The following is an 18,886-nucleotide window of genomic DNA, read 5'->3' as shown; positions in this document are numbered from 1 at the left end:
GTCAATAAAGTTGTGAGGCGGCTGTGACGTCATTTATTCCGCGTTGGCCTGGACGTGGCACCGAGGAGGAGCTGCCCCACCAGTCCAACCGAGGCTGTGCGAACCGAACCTCCGCTGAAATGGGTCTGACCATCTCGTCGCTGTTCTCCAGGCTGTTCGGGAAGAAGCAGATGAGGATCCTGATGGGTGAGCGCCGCCGGGCTCCGGGTCGCAGGTCCAAACGAACCGGGTTGCCCCCGCTAGGGTTACTCCGCTCGGGCCGGACCCGTTGGCATTCCGCTCAGCAGAAATCCATCAAACTTCCGGCCAGCGGAGCTAGCTAAGCTAACGGCAGCCGTGTTTCCGCCCCCGTCGGAGTGGACCGGAAACTGTTCGGAACCTGATGGCTGTCTGTTGTTTCAGTGGGTCTGGACGCGGCCGGAAAGACCACCATCCTGTACAAACTCAAGCTCGGAGAGATCGTCACCACCATCCCCACGATCGGTGAGTGAGCCCCCGAGGGGCGGGGCTTAGTACAGGTCTGGTACTGGGAGCGTTCGATGATCAGTTATCGGTGACGTCATCGGTCTGAGCGAGGCGTTCACGGTCCAGGTGAGCAGGTGTGGAGTCACGTGAATCCTTGGTGTGATCCACAGCCCAGTAGTGGTTGACCTGTGTGAAGTCATCCTGTCCCATAATGCTTTGCAGTCTGGATCCAGCATCTTTACTGGTACTTCTCGCTGGTACTGGTTGTACTGAAAGTCTGCTCTCTCTGACTTCCTTAAAGTTTCTTAAAGGACTTCTACAAAGTCCACACAGCTGAGTGGCCTAGTGTAGAGCGTCCACCCTGATGCTGGTACAGTGTGGGTTCAAATCCACAGACTCCAAATGGAACTCTCTGGAACTAAAAAAGTTTCAGGTCCAAACTTCTGTGTGTGGATCTTAAGGTCTGGATGTGGACCACCTGAATCTCTCCAGAGATGGGAGCTGTCAGGAAAGGTCTCCAACCTTTTTGAGGCCATGGTGTCTACCGTCTGACTGTAGATTCACGGACCGGTCTAACGTCTGATTGTAGATTCACGGACCGGTCTAACGTCTGACTGTAGATTCACGGACCAGTCTAACGTCTGACTGTAGATTCACGGACCCGTCTAACGTCAGACTGTAGATTGATGGACCGGTCTAACGTCTGACTGTAGACTGATGGACCGGTCTAACGTCAGACTGTAGATTCACGGACCGGTCTAACGTCTGACTGTAGTTTCACGGACCGGTCTAACGTCTGACTGTAGATTCACGGACCGGTCTAACGTCTGACTGTGGATTGATGGACCGGTCTAACGTCTGACTGTAGATTCACGGACCGGTCTATCGTCAGACTGTAGATTCACGGACCGGTCTAACGTCTGACTGTAGTTTCACGGACCGGTCTAACGTCTGACTGTAGTTTCACGGACCGGTCTAACGTCTGACTGTAGTTTCACGGACCCGTCTAACGTCAGACTGTAGATTGACGGACCGGTCTGACATCTGACTGTAGATTCACGGATCGGTCTAACGTCTGACTGTAGATTCACGGACCGGTCTATCGTCTGACTGTGGATTGATGGACTGGTCTAACGTCTGACTGTAGATTGATGGACCGGTCTAACGTCTGACTGTAGATTCACGGACCGGTGTAACGTCTGACTGTAGATTCACGGACCAGTCTAAAGTCAGACTGTAGTTTCACGGACCGGTCTAACGTCAGGCTGTAGATTCACGGACCGGTCTAACGTCAGACTGTAGATTGACGGACCGTCAGACTGTAGATTCACGGACCAGTCTAAAGTCAGACTGTAGATTCACGGACCGGTCTAACGTCAGGCTGTAGATTCACGGACCGGTCTAACGTCAGACTGTAGATTGACGGACCGTCAGACTGTAGATTCACGGACCGGTCTAACGGCAGACCGTAGATTCACGGACCGGTCTAACTTCTGACTGTAGATTGATGGACCGGTCTTACGTCTGACTGTAGATTGATGGACCGGTCTAACCTCAGACTGTAGATTGATGGACCGGTCTAACGTCAGACTGTAGATTCACGGACCGGTCTAACGTCAGACTGTAGATTCACGGACCTGTCTAACGTCAGGCTGTAGATTGACGGACCGCTCTAATGTAAGACTGTAGATTGACGGACCGTCAGACTGTAGATTCACGGACTGGTCTGACGTTTGACTGTAGATTGATGGACCGGTCTTGCGTCTGACTGTAGATTCACGGACCGGTCTAACGTCAGACTGTAGATTGACGGACCGGTCTAACCTCAGACTGTAGATTGATGGACCGGTCTAACGTCAGACTGTAGATTGATGGACCGGTCTAACGTCAGACTGTAGATTCACGGACCGGTCTAACGTCAGACTGTAGATTGACGGACCGGTCTAACATCAGGCTGTAGATTCACGGACCGGTCTAACGTCAGACTGTAGATTGGCGGACCGTCAGACTGTAGATTGATGGACCGGTCTGACGTCTGACTGTAGATTGATGGACCGGTCTAACCTCAGACTGTAGATTGATGGACCGGTCTAACCTCAGACTGTAGATTGACGGACCGGTCTGACGTCTGACTGTAGATTGATGGACCGGTCTAACGTCAGACTGTAGATTGATGGACCGGTCTAACGTCAGACTGTAGATTGACGGACCGGTCTAACGTCTGACTGTAGATTCACGCACCGGTCTAACGTCAGACTGTAGATTGATGGACCGGTCTAACGTCAGACTGTAGATTGACGGACCGGTCTAACGTCAGACTGTAGATTGACGGACCGGTCTAACGTCAGACTGTAGATTGACGGACCGGTCTAACGTCCGACTGTAGATTGATGGACCGGTCTAACGTCAGACTGTAGATTGATGGACCAGTCTAACGTCAGACTGTAGATTGACGGACCGGTCTAACGTCTGACTGTAGATTGATGGACCGGTCTAACGTCTGACTGTAGATTGACGGACCGGTCTAACGTCTGACTGTAGATTGATGGACCGGTCTAACGTCAGACTGTAGATTGATGGACCGGTCTAACGTCTGACTGTAGATTGACGGACCGGTCTAACGTCTGACTGTAGATTGATGGACCGGTCTAACGTCAGACTGTAGATTGATGGACCGGTCTAACGTCAGACTTTAAGCACTGGCCGCACGGATTTAAAAAAAAAAGCCCGCTCAATGTCGGAGCTTTGTTTACAAGGGATCCACCAATTTTATTCTTCTATGCTGTGATGTCATCATTGGTTCAGGCCGTGTTCGGGGGCCTGCGACTAATAATGACATCACACTATTTGATTGGCCGTACGTTGGTCTGATGACATGAAAGATAGTGATTGGTCTGGATAAATCTATAGAAGATGAACTTGGAGGTCCAGTTGTAAACAACAAAGCTCTGACACAGAGCAAGATGATCTTTATGCATCTTTATTATCGCTTGTGAACCATTGGAGTCAGTTGCGGCGTTTCAGGCGGAGCGGCTTCTGGTCCGTGAGAACAACCATCTCCATAAATCCTATTTGGAGGAAAACTCCTAGTTTTTCTGTCAACAGCAACTTTATGTTTCCTTCTTCTTCCTCGCTGATCTTTTCTCTCAAAGAAACTTTCCAAACATTGTGAGATTTTTAGCTTTTAAGCTAATTTAGCTCTTGAAGTCATGTGACGCACCAAGACAGACGGATGTGGTTTTCCAAAATAAAACTTCTTTTAGTGTCCGAAAATAAACTAAATGGAAAAATTCCAAGTCAGAGATGGAATTTTGGTTCTGTCTGTGGCCCGGTACCAAGTGGACCACGGGCCGGTACCGGGCCACGCCCTGGGGGGTTGGGGACCTGTGGCGTTAGCGTCACCTGCCGTGTGTTTCAGGGTTCAACGTGGAGACGGTGGAGTACAAGAACATCTGCTTCACCGTGTGGGACGTGGGCGGTCAGGACAAAATCAGACCTCTGTGGAGACATTACTTCCAGAACACACAGGTAAGGCTTCCAGAACCAGACCTGGGTGTGGTTCTGGTTCTGTAACTGGATGTGTGAGTGGAAAAGCCAAGAAGACCCGAACCACCAGCAGAACCTTTGGGTTTGCTGGGTTCTGGTGGCTGAATGTGGTTGAATCTTCTGCAGACGGAGGCGGGGCTTAGCCTCCATCAGGTGTTCTCTGAATGTCCTGGTGGATCTGCAGAGTTCTGGTTGTCACAACGGGGTCAGTCCATCAGGAGTCCGACAAAGGCGTCTTTATAAACTGTGAGGTTCTGAATAATGCGTCATAAGCAGAAGCAGGTTCCTGAACGAAAGAAAAACCATTGACAAATGAAGATTGATCAATCTGAGATTACGGATTAAAGGCCCATACACACCGGGACGAATATTCGCCAGGCGTTATTCGCCAGCGTTTTTCGCCACGTTTTTTGTGTTCACACCCAGGCGATTTTCGCTGACGATGAGCCGAGCGAACATGCAATTTCATTCCCTGACATTAGATGGCGCTTAATGTAAAACAGAAATACTCCTGTACACAAGGTGGCGCTGCGCAACTTTACGCTTCTTAAAGTCGCTTTTCACTCAGAAGAAGAGAGCAAGTATTTACGCGCTTGTCAGAATAATACAAAGAAAACATGAATATTTCAAGCACCAGTAGCTCCAACTGGTGCTTGGTTCGGGGATATTTTAGAATGTCCGTCATTATTGCTTCGCGGCAGTGTAGACGCTACTTTGCGTCTATCTTCTTCGCTGGTATGTGTGCTCAGCAAGGCAGTTTTGTGTTTGAGCGCCCCCAAGTTGTGTTTTACTGTAACTTCAGAAGCTCCAGACCCGTGTGCAAAAGCGCCATTCTCATTGGTCGAATAGATTTCGACGCGACGCGTCGAAAAAAAAAAACGAACCCGAGGCGTTTTTTTTTTTTGACGCTTTGGCGCGTGGCGTTTTTTCGCCTCGGTGTGCACACTCACATTGGTGCCCTTTGTTTAGTCATGAGGCGTTAAACAAATTCGTCCCGGTGTGAACAGGCCTTAAGGACCTTCAGGATCATCTGTGGGTTCCGTGTTTGTGGCCTGAGAACAATTTCAGAGAAACTCTGGAGAAAACGATCAAGATCAAATGTTCCTGATCTAGTTTAGATGGACCAGATTCTTACGATAGGAGATAGGATCTCCTCCTTAGGGGAGCTGAGAGGATCTGAGGCCTTCAGACTGACCGGGTCTCCTGAAGCTGAGGAGGTGAGGAAGCAGCGTCAGCTCTGAGCTGCAGGAGAACGTCTCTTCTAGAACTTATGGCCGTTGGTTGAAGAACAAAGTGGTCAGGCGGCGTTCTGGATCTGAAGTTCTCTGGAGTTTAGATGGGATCAGTTATGAAAATAAAGGAATGATGAAGAGTTTCAACAACAGCCGACCAGTTCCTGGAGAGGGTGTGGAGTAAAAGGACAAGATGACCCCGCCCCTCCCTCATCAGGTCTGTGGACGCGTCCTGTGGATGACCTTTGAACTTAGAGAAGGTTGATCCGTCAGTCTGGCCTGCAGCTGGAAGACGTTCATGTTTGAGCCTGAAACATTTCAGAGAATCGAAACGATTCCTCTGAGCTGGTCTCAACGCTGCTGTGCACGTTTGTGCGCACGCTCTCATGCGTGTGCTCGCTCACGTGCCTGTGCAAGCTCTCATGCGTGTGCACGCTCTCATGCGTGTGCTCGCTCACGTGCCTGTGCAAGCTCTCATGCGTGTGCACGCTCTCGTGCGCGTGCTCGCTCACGTGCCTGTGCAAGCTCTCATGCGTGTGCACGCTCTCATGCGTGTGCTCGCTCACGTGCCTGTGCAAGCTCTCATGCGTGTGCACGCTCTCGTGCGCGTGCTCGCTCACGTGCCTGTGCACGCTCTCATGCGCGTGCACGCTCTCGTGCGCGTGCTCGCTCACGTGCCTGTGCACGCTCTCATGCGTGTGCACGCTCTCGTGCGCGTGCTCACTCACGTGCCTGTGCCCCTCCACAGGGCCTGATCTTCGTGGTGGACAGCAATGACAGGGAGCGCGTAGCGGAGTCGGCAGAGGAACTCTCAAAGATGGTAAGTCTTCTATGTTTAACATTGTTATTAAAGCTCCGCCCACTTTGTCACATGATCGCCTCTCTCCTCAGATCCAAGAGGATGAGCTCAAAGAGGCGGTGCTTCTGGTTTTTGCAAACAAACAAGATCTTCCCAATGCCATGGGGGTCAGTGAACTCACCGACAAACTGGGCCTGCACAGCCTGCGCAGCAGAACTGTGAGTACCCCCTCCTCCGTGGGTCGGGTCAGAACCTGGTGGTCCCTCCATTCTTTTTTGTCTATAGTCCAACATTAGTACACAGTCGTCTCAACAGGTTTCACTAAATGTACTAAACATAAAATCGGTTCTAAGGAGGGTGAGTTTGTGATGAGCTCCTGCCGCTCTGCAGGAACTATGTCCTAGAGCAGTGTTTTTCAACCAGTGTGCCGCGGCACACTAGTGTGCCGTGGGAAATTGCCCTCATTAACTGATCTAAAAACATTTCCCATCTCCAGGATTTTTGCTCTGTGTTCATCCAAACAGGCCCTGATAAAACACTAAGGAGTTAGGAATATAAAAGATCGTAAAATACCTTTTCTTTGCGTTTATTTTATTTTATTAAAGACATTTTGATAAGAATGACGTACCGCGATTCAGCTGCACCTTCGGCTGTATTTTGGAAAAGTCCCGTGTTGGGCGGGTTAATCACATGTCATCGGTCTGACCAATCAGAAGTGGTTAAAGTCTTCACTTCCTTGTTCTGATTCTGCTGATAAAGTCGCTCAGTTCTAACAAAAATACCAGCTAAAGCTCGTCTTTAGCGGTGTAGCTTTCCACAGAATCCGGTATCAGACCGTGGAACAAGTGAACAAAACCATGAAGCTCCGAAAACCGATCTTCGGCCGTTTTATGCACTACATTTCCCATGATGCATTGGGTTGTGAGAGGGACAGCGCAAAAGGAGATCTGTTGTTAAACGTCTTGAAACTAACGAACACACAAATTGTTTTTAAATCTTCTAACTTAACTTTTATTGCATCTTTTAGAAAAAAAAAAAAACAGCTGCAGTTTCCAGCTTTTTCTGTAACAATTATCTCAAAAATGCATGTGAGATTGTGGAGGGAGGGGCTGTAGATCAATACAGACTATGAGTTTCTCCTTTTTTTTAATTTTTGGATGCTGGTGTGCCGCGGGATTTTTTTAAGGTTAAAGTGTGCCGTGGCTCAGAAAAGGTTGAAAAACACTGTCCTAGAGGACGGCTTCATCACGATTCAGACTGGGAAGACTTTGGACGTGCCAGAACCATGGGGGGGGGGGGCATTAAGCAGACGTGGGTCAGAACCGCTCCACCCCTTTGGCCCCCTGACTCATGGAGCCAGAACCATGGGGGGGGGGGGGCTTAAGCAAACGTGGGTCAGAACCGCTCCACCCCTTTGGCCCCCTGACTCATGGAGCCAGAACCATGGGGGGGGGGGGGGGGGGGGCTTTAAGCACACGTGGGTCAGAACCGCTCCACCCCTTTGGCCCCCTGACTCATGGAGCCAGAACCCTAGGGGGGGGCCTTAAGCACACGTGGGTCAGAACCGCTCCACCCCTTTGGCCCCCTGACTCATGGAACCAGAACCCTAGGGGGGGGGCCTTAAGCACACGTGGGTCAGAACCGCTCCACCCCTTTGGCCCCCTGACTCATGGAGCCAGAACCCTAGGGGGGGGGGGGCCTTAAGCACACGTGGGTCAGAACCGCTCCACCCCTTTGGCCCCCTGACTCATGGAGCCAGAACCCTAGGGGGGGGGCCTTAAGCACACGTGGGGGGGGGGGGGGGGGGGCTTAAGCACACGTGGGTCAGAACCGCTCCACCCCTTTGGCCCCCTGACTCATGGAGCCAAAACCATGGGGGGGGGGGGGGGCCTTAAGCACACGTGGGTCAGAACCGCTCCACCCCTTTGGCCCCCTGACTCATGGAGCCAGAACCATGGGGGGGGGGGCTTAAGCAAACGTGGGTCAGAACCGCTCCACCCCTTTGGCCCCCTGACTCATGGAGCCAGAACCATGGGGGGGGGGGCTTAAGCAAACGTGGGTCAGAACCGCTCCACCCCTTTGGCCCCCTGACTCATGGAGCCAGAACCATGGGTGGGGGGGCTTAAGCAAACGTGGGTCAGAACCGCTCCACCCCTTTGGCCCCCTGACTCATGGAGCCAGAACCATGGGTGGGGGGGCTTAAGCAAACGTGGGTCAGAACCGCTCCACCCCTTTGGCCCCCTGACTCATGGAGCCAGAACCATGGGGGGGGGGGGGCTTAAGCAAACGTGGGTCAGAACCGCTCCACCCCTTTGGCCCCCTGACTCATGGAGCCAAAACCATGGGGGGGGGGGGGCCTTAAGCACACGTGGGTCAGAACCGCTCCACCCCTTTGGCCCCCTGACTCATGGAGCCAGAACCATGGGGGGGGGGGCTTAAGCAAACGTGGGTCAGAACCGCTCCACCCCTTTGGCCCCCTGACTCATGGAGCCAGAACCATGGGGGGGGGGCTTAAGCAAACGTGGGTCCGAACCGCTCCACCCCTTTGGCCCCCTGACTCATGGAGCCAAAACCATGGGGGGGGGGGGGGGGCCTTAAGCACACGTGGGTCAGAACCGCTCCACCCCTTTGGCCCCCTGACTCATGGAGCCAGAACCATGGGGGGGGGCTTAAGCAAACGTGGGTCAGAACCGCTCCACCCCTTTGGCCCCCTGACTCATGGAGCCAGAACCATGGGGGGGGGGGCTTAAGCAAACGTGGGTCAGAACCGCTCCACCCCTTTGGCCCCCTGACTCATGGAGCCAGAACCATGAGGGGGGGGGCTTAAGCAAACGTGGGTCAGAACCGCTCCACCCCTTTGGCCCCCTGACTCATGGAGCCAGAACCATGGGGGGGGGGGGGGGGGGGGGCTTAAGCACACGTGGGTCAGAACCGCTCCACCCCTTTGGCCCCCTGACTCATGGAGCCAAAACCATGGGGGGGGGGCTTAAGCACACGTGGGTCAGAACCGCTCCACCCCTTTGGCCCCCTGACTCATGGAGCCAGAACCCTAGGGGGGGGGCCTTAAGCACACGTGGGTCAGAACCGCTCCACCCCTTTGGCCCCCTGACTCATGGAGCCAGAACCCTATGGGGGGGGGCCTTAAGCACACGTGGGTCAGAACCGCTCCACCCCTTTGGCCCCCTGACTCATGGAGCCAGAAACCTAGGGGGGGGGGCCTTAAGCACACGTGGGTCAAAACCGCTCCACCCCTTTGGCCCCCTGACTCATGGAGCCAGAACCCTAGGGGGGGGGGGCTTAAGCAGACGTGGGTCAGAACCGCTCCACCCCTTTGGCCCCCTGACTCATGGAGCCAGAACCATGGGGGGGGGGCTTAAGCAGACGTGGGTCAGAACCGCTCCACCCCTTTGGCCCCCTGACTCATGTAGCCAGAACCATGGGGGGGGGCCTTGGGCAGACGTGGGTCAGAACCGCTCCACCCCTTTGGCCCCCTGACTCATGGAGCCAGAACCATGGGGGGGGGGCTTAAGCAGACGTGGGTCAGAACCGCTCCACCCCTTTGGCCCCCTGACTCATGTAGCCAGAACCATGGGGGGGGGGGCTTAAGCAAACGTGGGTCAGAACCGCTCCACCCCTTTGGCCCCCTGACTCATGTAGCCAGAACCATGGGGGGGGGCCTTGGGCAGACGTGGGTCAGAACCGCTCCACCCCTTTGGCCCCCTGACTCATGGAGCCAAAACCCTAGGGGGGGGGGCCTTAAGCACACGTGGGTCAGAACCGCTCCACCCCTTTGGCCCCCTGACTCATGGAGCCAGAACCCTAGGGGGGGGGGGGGGGGGGCTTAAGCACACGTGGGTCAGAACCGCTCCACCCCCTTTGGCCCCCTGACTCATGTAGCCAGAACCATGGGGGGGGGCCTTGGGCAGACGTGGGTCAGAACCGCTCCACCCCTTTGGCCCCCTGACTCATGGAGCCAGAACCCTAGGGGGGGGGCTTAAGCAGACGTGGGTCAGAACCGCTCCACCCCTTTGGCCCCCTGACTCATGGAGCCAGAACCCTAGGGGGGGGGGCCTTAAGGACACGTGGGTCAGAACCGCTCCACCCCTTTGGCCCCCTGACTCATGGAGCCAGAACCCTAGGGGGGGGGGGGGGGGGCTTAAGCACACGTGGGTCAGAACCGCTCCACCCCCTTTGGCCCCCTGACTCATGTAGCCAGAACCATGGGGGGGGGCCTTGGGCAGACGTGGGTCAGAACCGCTCCACCCCTTTGGCCCCCTGACTCATGGAGCCAGAACCCTAGGGGGGGGGGCCTTAAGCACACGTGGGTCAGAACCGCTCCACCCCTTTGGCCCCCTGACTCATGGAGCCAGAACCATGGGGGGGGGCCTTAAGCAAACTTGGGTCAGAACCGCTCCACCCCTTTGGCCCCCTGACTCATGGAGCCAGAACCATGGGGGGGGGCCTTAAGCAGACGTGGGTCAGAACCGCTCCACCCCTTTGGCTCCCTGACTCATGTAGCCAGAACCATGGGGGGGGGCCTTGGGCAGACGTGGGTCAGAACCGCTCCACCCCTTTGGCCCCCTGACTCATGGAGCCAGAACCATGGGGGGGGGGCTTAAGCAGACGTGGGTCAGAACCGCTCCACCCCTTTGGCCCCCTGACTCATGTAGCCAGAACCATGGGGGGGGGCTTTAAGCAAACGTGGGTCAGAACCGCTCCACCCCTTTGGCCCCCTGACTCATGGAGCCAGAACCATGGGGGGGGGGGCCTTAAGCAAACGTGGGTCAGAACCGCTCCACCCCTTTGGCCCCCTGACTCATGGAGCCAGAACCCTATGGGGGGGGGCCTTAAGCAAACGTGGGTCAGAACCGCTCCACCCCTTTGGCCCCCTGACTCATGGAGCCAGAACCCTATGGAGGGGGGCCTTAAGCACACGTGGGTCAGAACCGCTCCACCCCTTTGGCCCCCTGACTCATGGAGCCAGAACCATGGGGGGGGGCCTTAAGCAAACTTGGGTCAGAACCGCTCCACCCCTTTGGCCCCCTGACTCATGGAGCCAGAACCATGGGGGGGGGCCTTAAGCAGACGTGGGTCAGAACCGCTCCACCCCTTTGGCTCCCTGACTCATGTAGCCAGAACCATGGGGGGGGGCCTTGGGCAGACGTGGGTCAGAACCGCTCCACCCCTTTGGCCCCCTGACTCATGGAGCCAGAACCATGGGGGGGGGGCTTAAGCAGACGTGGGTCAGAACCGCTCCACCCCTTTGGCCCCCTGACTCATGTAGCCAGAACCATGGGGGGGGGCCTTGGGCAGACGTGGGTCAGAACCGCTCCACCCCTTTGGCCCCCTGACTCATGTAGCCAGAACCATGGGGGGGGGGCCTTGGGCAGACGTGGGTCAGAACCGCTCCACCCCTTTGGCCCCCTGACTCATGGAGCCAGAACCATTGGGGGGGATCTTAAGCAGACGTGGGTCAGAACCGCTCCACCCCTTTGGCCCCCTGACTCATGGAGCCAGAACCATGGGGGGGGGGGGGGGGCTTAAGCAGACGTGGGTCAGAACAGCTCCACCCCTTTGGCCCCCCTGACTTATGGAGCCAGAACCATGGGGGGGGATCTTAAGCAGACGTGGGTCAGAACCGCTCCTCCTGACATGTGTGTGTTTGTGTGTTGCAGTGGCACGTCCAGGCCACCTGTGCCACTCAGGGGACCGGTCTGTACGAGGGGCTGGACTGGCTGTCCAATGAGTTGTCCAAACGCTAAGCAGCTGACTGATGATGTCACCGTGTACAGAGGAAGAGGAGGAGCCTTCCGCCAGACTGTTCCTGTTTTTTTTTTCTTTTTTTAAATTATAGCTGTAGAAGGAAGTGATGTCACAGACTCTGAGGTTTCCCATCATCCTCTTCTTCTTCTGCCGGTGTTTGTTCTTTTATGCGCATGTTTTAAATCCAGATCATGTGACAGGATGTTTTGGGAGAGGGGTGGGGCTTGGGGCAGGTGAGAGCTACCTGGGCAGGTGACGAGTCATTCCACAGCCGGACCGGCGCCCCCGTCATTCCTGCCTAATGTGAAGAAGAGATGAAGAAGATGACGCAATAAAGCTTTTTCTTGTCACGCTGGTGGGCTTTGTTCTGAACCAGAACCTGCAGACTCTAGACCAGACCGGTCTCAGAACTGAATCTGGTTAAGGATCAGACAAACTTCAGGTTTTCGTATGTTTATTTGAATCAGTTTTCAAAACATTAAAACTTTATTTAAATGACAAGTTCTGACAGAAAATCTGGTTTCTTTGGGAGATGAAGATTTTATTTCAGAATCCAAAACATGCAGCAGAACCTTTGCAGGATCGGTCTTCCGCTCTGCCTTCAGAACCACTGTAGCTGACCTTGTTCTGTAAAGGTCCAGAACCTAAACGTAACTGGGTTCTGTCCAATGATCCAAACAGAACCGAAACTGTTTAGAGAACTTGCTCCAGTTCTGTGCGATTGGTGGGTCACATCAGTTCATTACTGAGCAAGTCGGTTCCGACTCGGTCCAAAGGTGGACTGTCGTCCTCTCCGCCTGGCCCCGCCTTCACGCTGTGACGTGCTCAGGATGCGCGTGCTGACGTTTGACCACAAACACCTTCTGACCGGAAACGGTCACCGCCAAGACGAAGTCCTCCAGAACCACTGCGAACAGAACCGAGTCAGGGCGGGGCATCACCAGCCGAGCTCACCTGTCAGGTGTGACTTACCGGACATGCGCTTAAACGGGACGTCCTCGGATCCGGGTGACCGGAAGTGGTCCGCAGATCCAGATAACCGGAAGCGGTTCGCGGTCCGGACCATCTGCATTATGACGCTCGCCGTGTGCTCGTCGTTCTCCAGCTCACCTGCCGACTGCACAGGTGAGCCTGCTCAGGTTCGGTTCGGTAACAAAGCTGGGCCCGGATACTACTTACCGCCAGAACTCCGTCCTCGCTGATCACCAAGTACCCGAGCTGGTCCGGGATCCGGTCCAGACCCGCCGTCAGCGCCGCCGTGCTCTGCACACAACACACGTGAGGTTCGGTGAGGTTCGGTTCGGAAAAGCGGCACGGAGACAGAGAGCGAACTCACCATTCTTCCGGAAGATGATCCTTCACGTGACTGCTGACGTAGGCTGGTGGGCGGTGCCTTTCAGGCCTTCCAAGCGACTTCCGGTCTGTTTCGCTACACTTCCTGTTTACTTAGTCAATAGTTTTCTTCTATCTGAGCATGTATTGATTATGGGGTAGATTCTATGTAGACGTTTGTAGCAGACGTCTCTCATCTTGTTATTAATTAATCATTTCTGATTCAGGGTCCAAACATTTTTCCAGGACGAGTCAGGAATAAATGTTCTCCAATAGAAAACAGCAGAGGAACAGAAATGACGTTTAGCTGAAACACGGATGATCTTGTTATTCTTTAGTTGAAACAAGATTTTCCAACATTAGTGTCACTTAGAGACATGAAGGGAATATTTGCATCAAGTACAGTATTTTTAAAGAGTTCACAGATTCAGTAGGAACGGCGTCCCCAGTAGGATATTATTGTCAAACCAATGATTGTAAAATAAAGATTTGTTCTTGTAAAGGATATCTCTGTTATTCCAAATAAAAAACTTATGAGGAGAAAAGTTGTGTTTATAGATAAGAAAGAAGAATCTGTGAAAAGCAGAGATTTTCACTGGGATTCTGTCGATATTATAATCACAAAGCAGAAGAAAATGGAGAAAAGCTACTTTAGCAAACATGTGACGAGGGAAAATATTCCAAATGGAGAGTGGATTTTTGAAATATCATCCAGTTTATTTTAAAAGTATTATTTAAAGTAGTAAGATCAAGAAAATTTAGGCCTCCTTTTTCATAGGAGTTCATTAATACAGATTTTTTAAATAATGAATCCGGTTTTTCCAGATGAAGTTTAGCAGCATTTGATCAATAGATTTCAGAGTCTGATTGTCCAGAATTAGTCAGTCTAGAAATCCCCTCTGCTGTGGAGAGTGAATCCTTCCTCAGACTCTGGTCTCTCTGAAGCCTTTGGTTCAAACGTTTTTTGGCTTCATCAATGAGGGGGAGGGAAATTTAATGAGCATCTTTCTAAACTACTTTTGGAAATATTAACGCCTAAATATGTTACAGTTTCTATTACAGGACTGTTGCAGATTCTAAAGCACAATCTTCAACAGAAAGAAGTTCTTATTTGTTCAGACTGAGACGTAGACCTGAGACATCAGAGACAGACTGGATACGGTTCAGAGATCAGGAAACCTGACTGCTGTCTCTGAAGAAGAGAGTCGTGTCATCAGCAAACTGACTCATTAACATTTCTTTATTAAGAACTGAGACGCCTTTTAATTTATGAATATTGATACAATCAGCAAGAGTTTGGGTAACTAGAAGAAAAAGATACGGTGAAATAGGACCCCCCCCCCCATCTGATTCCTCTATTGGGATTGAATCTGGGGGGGGGCATTTTTTAGTTTGACAGAACAGTTAGCATTAGCATACAGAGTTTTAACTGTATTACAGAAGAAATGTATGAAGACAGCTGAAGATAAAATGATGATTAACAGAGTCAAACGCTTTATAAAAGTCTAAAAAGAGAATCAACTGTCATCAGAGATCAGGTGTGAGGAATCTAGAATATCAAGAACTAGACCAATGTTATTGGAGATGTGTCTGAATCCTGATTGTGTCTCTGCAATAACTGAGTTTAGAACAGATTTAAGTCTCTTTGCAAAGACAGATGCAAGAATCTTGTAGTCATTATTTAATAGATATACGGGACGCCAGTTGTCAATGAGAAGTCCATCTTTTTTGGGTTTGGGTATCAGAGTAAGAACGCCTTGATTTAATGTTGGAGGAAGGAAGCCTTTTTCTATGCTCTCTACAAATACCTGTGTCAGAAAGGGGCTCATTTTATCACTAAATTGTTTATAAAATTCTCCCGTTAAGCCATCTGGTCCAGGAGATTTGTTATTCTTAAGATGGTTAATAGAGAAAAGTATTTCATTTTCTGAAAGAGGAGAATCACAGAGATCCCGTTCAGAAGCCTGTATTGTTGTAGATTCTAGTTTAGGAAGTGATCAGGATCTACGCTGGGTTCAAAGGCAGACAGTTTACTGTAGAACAGGCTAACATCATCTGCAATAACTTTGGGATCAGAGGTCATCTGGCCTTCAATGTTTAACTGCTGTAGTGTATTTGTCTTGGAACGACGTTTCTCCAGTTGAAAAAAGTAAGAGGAATTCTTCTCCCCCTCTTTTAACCATTTCAGCCTTGATCTTCCAAAGGCTCCTTCAGCTCTGTTCTTATAAATACTGTCTAATTCTTTTTGTAATAATGCCAAATTTATTTTATCATCATCTGATAACTCTGCAGGATTTCTTTTTGAAATTGTCATAATGTCATTGATAATTTGGCTTTCTTTAGCCTTTTTAGTTTTATTTAGTTCTGAACTAAACTTTCTAACAAAAATTAGTGATTTCAAATTTAAAAAGTTCCCAGTTTTTACCGTAACAGTTTTCTTCTTTTGCTAGATTATAAAAGTAAGAGATGAATTCAGAAACCTTTTGTTGTACTGTGTCTAGCTTAAGCAGTGAGTTATTTAACATCCAGTATGCTCTCTTATTTTGGGATCTAGTTTCGGATAATTTAATAGAAATGTAAATTGCTTTATGATCTGTTAGTGGAGAAGGAAGAATGTTGACTTCAATATCATCTGCATTTAGACAATCAGACACCAGCCAGTAATCTATGCCAGATTGTTTGGATCCATAATTATTACTGCAGGTAAGAACAGAGTCTGATGGGAATCTTTCTCTGCAGACATCTTTCAGGTTCTGTCTCTGCATGAATGAATGTAACTATCAGGTGATAGAACACGTGGGGGCCATTTGTCCAGCTGATTATTTTCAAGCTGTATTAATCGGGAAAGTTGTTTAGACCAGAAATTATATCATTTTCATTCAAAGAAATGAGCTCAACGTTTTCAAGTTTGGAGTTGTAACCGTATCTGTTAATAGTAATAAAGATGTTACTTTGAGTGGACATTATCAGAAACACAGAATGACCCTGAATGTCACATTTGCTCAGAAGAATGTGTTTTGAACTGAGAGTTCCAGCTGACCACCATAAACATCTTCACCCCACTGAGATTTCCAGAAGTTTCTATCATTACTGCTAGAATGTGACTCTTGAAAGACTAAAAGTCTGTTTTCAATTGTTTACTTAGTGAAAACGTGTTTGTCGCTTCGAGGCTGTTTAAGTTACTGTTACTGCGTTACTGTTCAACACTGCTGTGAAAACACAAACTAGAGTCAGATCAGAACAATTGACGACAATAAAACAAGAATTCTAACATTTGAATGTTTGATAGAATGCTTTGAACATGAACGGAGAGCATCCATTATGCCGTAGCTACTTCCAACACAAACATTCAAAAGATCCATCAACTACAGAATGATTTTATCAGAAACAACAAACCTTCACCTGGAAAACCTACAGAGGATGAAGGTCATCCAGGTCATGAAATAACAGCAGACAGAAAAACAAACATTACCATTCCCTCACGTCTATTTCAGAAGGTTGGTATTGAATTTCTTTTTAAATGGGATTTTGATCCACTTTAATTACCCATCAAACTGAAAATCCCAAACAGCTTTGACATCAGGTTTTACAGAAGTTGGGCTGTCGTCCTCCTGATGGACAGTGAGGAACTTTCCTTAGATAAAACATTTTGGATTTCACATTCACAGAATGTTCAATTTCTACAGATTTAACCCATTTAATCAGAGCAAGTGTACAAAATTCATCGATTTTACCTCAACTTCCAAAACTGGTAATTCAGGTTTGTTTTACAGATTAAAAGTGTTTTAAGAGCCTAAATTATATTCCCTTCCTGTCAGGACAATTCAGTCACATTAAAAAAAACAGACAATTCTCACATCAGATCCTGTTTTCTTACGTTTCCCTCCAAAAATGACAGAGGTCCACTTTATAACAATTAACGACATCTATCCATGTGTGGAATTTTTAGTTTAATATACAAGATAAATTATGCCCCAAACGCTACCTAGAAATGCTGACTGGAAATAAATGTATGCGCCACTTTTTGAATGATGTGAAGACAAAAATGCAATCCAATCTTTGCATTTTGGCTGTAATTATGTCACAGAACGAGTGTTGTTGAAGAAGAAAAGGAAAAAACTTTTTGGACGAATGATTTTTAATTTTATTTTCAGTCAGTTATATTTTGAAAATGAAAATGCATTTCTCTTAATCCATTTTAATTGTCAAATTAGATTTTTTTTCTTCTTTTTTTTCAACTTGTCCTGTCCAACAGCTGGGCAAACGGATGAGAACTGAAGAAGGGCCTCTTGTGTTGGACATATTTTACTTTAACAAGAGGGGTTATTAATCTTCACACAAACCAGAGGTATGTCTGAATAAACCCCTTTTGGAATCGAGGCAAACTTTATTAATTTTAATCGTATTTGAAAATCTTTGGTGTTGGACCGGACGGAAAAGGAAAGAAGGGAGGAAGAGAGAGGGATGTTAGAGTGGGGGGGGGGGGGTAGGAGGGTGATTATAAGGGGGGGGGGGGTAAAACCATGAAGCAGCATAAAGCAACAAGTTTCTGGATGGTTGTAATCATTACAGTGAGGTTCAGATGTAAAACAGGTCTTTAAGGGTGGGGCGTGTCCACACATACACACATACACACACACACATGTTATAACACACCTGTTGGCTCCAAAAAATGTTCACATGTCAACATGTACACAATACAAATAATGTTCATATACTCATACTTATGCATTCAAACCAAATAGTGTGAAACATTTCATTCAATCACGCATAATTTTAGTGCAAAGGTGAGCTAACACCTGTGCTCAGGTGAGTGTTTATGTTCTTTTTGAATGGATGATGGAATGTGAAAAGAAGGAAGGAGAGTGTCCAGCCATCCACACACCCCCACCGCAGCAGCAGCGGCAGCCACAACCCCCCAACGCCACACGGCAGCAGGCAGAGAACAACTGCTCCCGGGCGATCACATCCACCCACCAGGCCCACGGCTGGTCCAGAAAAGAGCAAGGCAGGGGCCAGCCGTCCCCGCCCAGGGGGAGGTCACCCAAGAGAAGAGGGGGTCCACAAGAAGTGTTGTAAACATGGCCCGACCAGGCTCGGCCACAGTTGGAAATTTGGCGAGTCCCATCACTCAGGGGCAAGGACCGGAACCCACACCACAGGGACACAGACACCCCCGGCTCCTGGCTTTGCCAGAAAGCTCAGATTAGACGCCCGTCACGCCCGTCAGACACTTTGTGCTTTTCAACGTTTCATCCCAGCTGATCTCGTTTACCTGAGTAGATGAGTTTAGAGCCCAGCCTGTTTGTAGTTCTGAAAAAAATGCATAAAAACACAAAAATGAATAGAATATAGAATATCTTTATTAAATATTGTAAATAAAAAAATATTCTCTAATAGGATATTTATGTAAAAATCCTTCTCTTTGTTTGATTGACTTTGATTTACTGTTGTCGATGCAGCAATGGGGCAGATAATGAGTTTTCTTCTTTCTATTTTATTCTTCAGTGAGGGAAGATGAAAACATACTAGATACGTCACTAGAATGGTGTGTTTGTGTCTAGTCTGCATTGCGCCTGTCGTGGCTCCATAAATACTCCAGTACAGAAAGAAAACAGACCAACAGTCAAAAACAGGCCTATGGTGACCCCTATGGTGACCTCTGTACATATTATCTGTTCCTGAAGGCAGGAATCTGCATATTTCTGCAGTACAATAGACATGCATATATAGAATCCATTAAATGCAG

The 18,886-nt window shown here is 49.7% G+C and overlaps 2 protein-coding genes across 2 annotated transcripts; one reads left to right on the top strand and one right to left on the bottom strand.

Annotated features, from left to right (window-relative positions):
* The first annotated feature begins 38 nt into the window (after positions 1–38).
* Positions 39–12,155, top strand: LOC101172462 (ADP-ribosylation factor 4). Its single transcript, XM_023952394.1, has 6 exons — positions 39–186; positions 403–483; positions 3,884–3,993; positions 5,992–6,063; positions 6,135–6,260; positions 11,718–12,155. Exons 1-6 carry the CDS (start codon positions 120–122, stop codon positions 11,802–11,804), a joined length of 543 nt encoding a protein of 180 aa, XP_023808162.1. The 5' UTR covers positions 39–119; the 3' UTR covers positions 11,805–12,155.
* Positions 12,156–12,253: 98 nt separating this feature from the next.
* Positions 12,254–13,250, bottom strand: lamtor4 (late endosomal/lysosomal adaptor, MAPK and MTOR activator 4). The gene is made up of 4 exons (XM_004084087.4): positions 13,142–13,250; positions 12,985–13,068; positions 12,778–12,922; positions 12,254–12,712 (listed from the first exon to the last, which is right to left on the bottom strand). The coding sequence occupies exons 1-4, from the start codon at positions 13,142–13,144 to the stop codon at positions 12,615–12,617; spliced, it is 330 nt and encodes a 109-aa protein (XP_004084135.1). The 5' UTR covers positions 13,145–13,250; the 3' UTR covers positions 12,254–12,614.
* Positions 13,251–18,886: the final 5,636 nt, after the last annotated feature.

The sequence above is a fragment of the Oryzias latipes genome, chromosome 23 (assembly GCF_002234675.1).
Source record: "Oryzias latipes chromosome 23, ASM223467v1".
Lineage (NCBI taxonomy): Eukaryota > Metazoa > Chordata > Actinopteri > Beloniformes > Adrianichthyidae > Oryzias > Oryzias latipes.
This window is presented reverse-complemented; position numbering and strand designations above follow the sequence as displayed.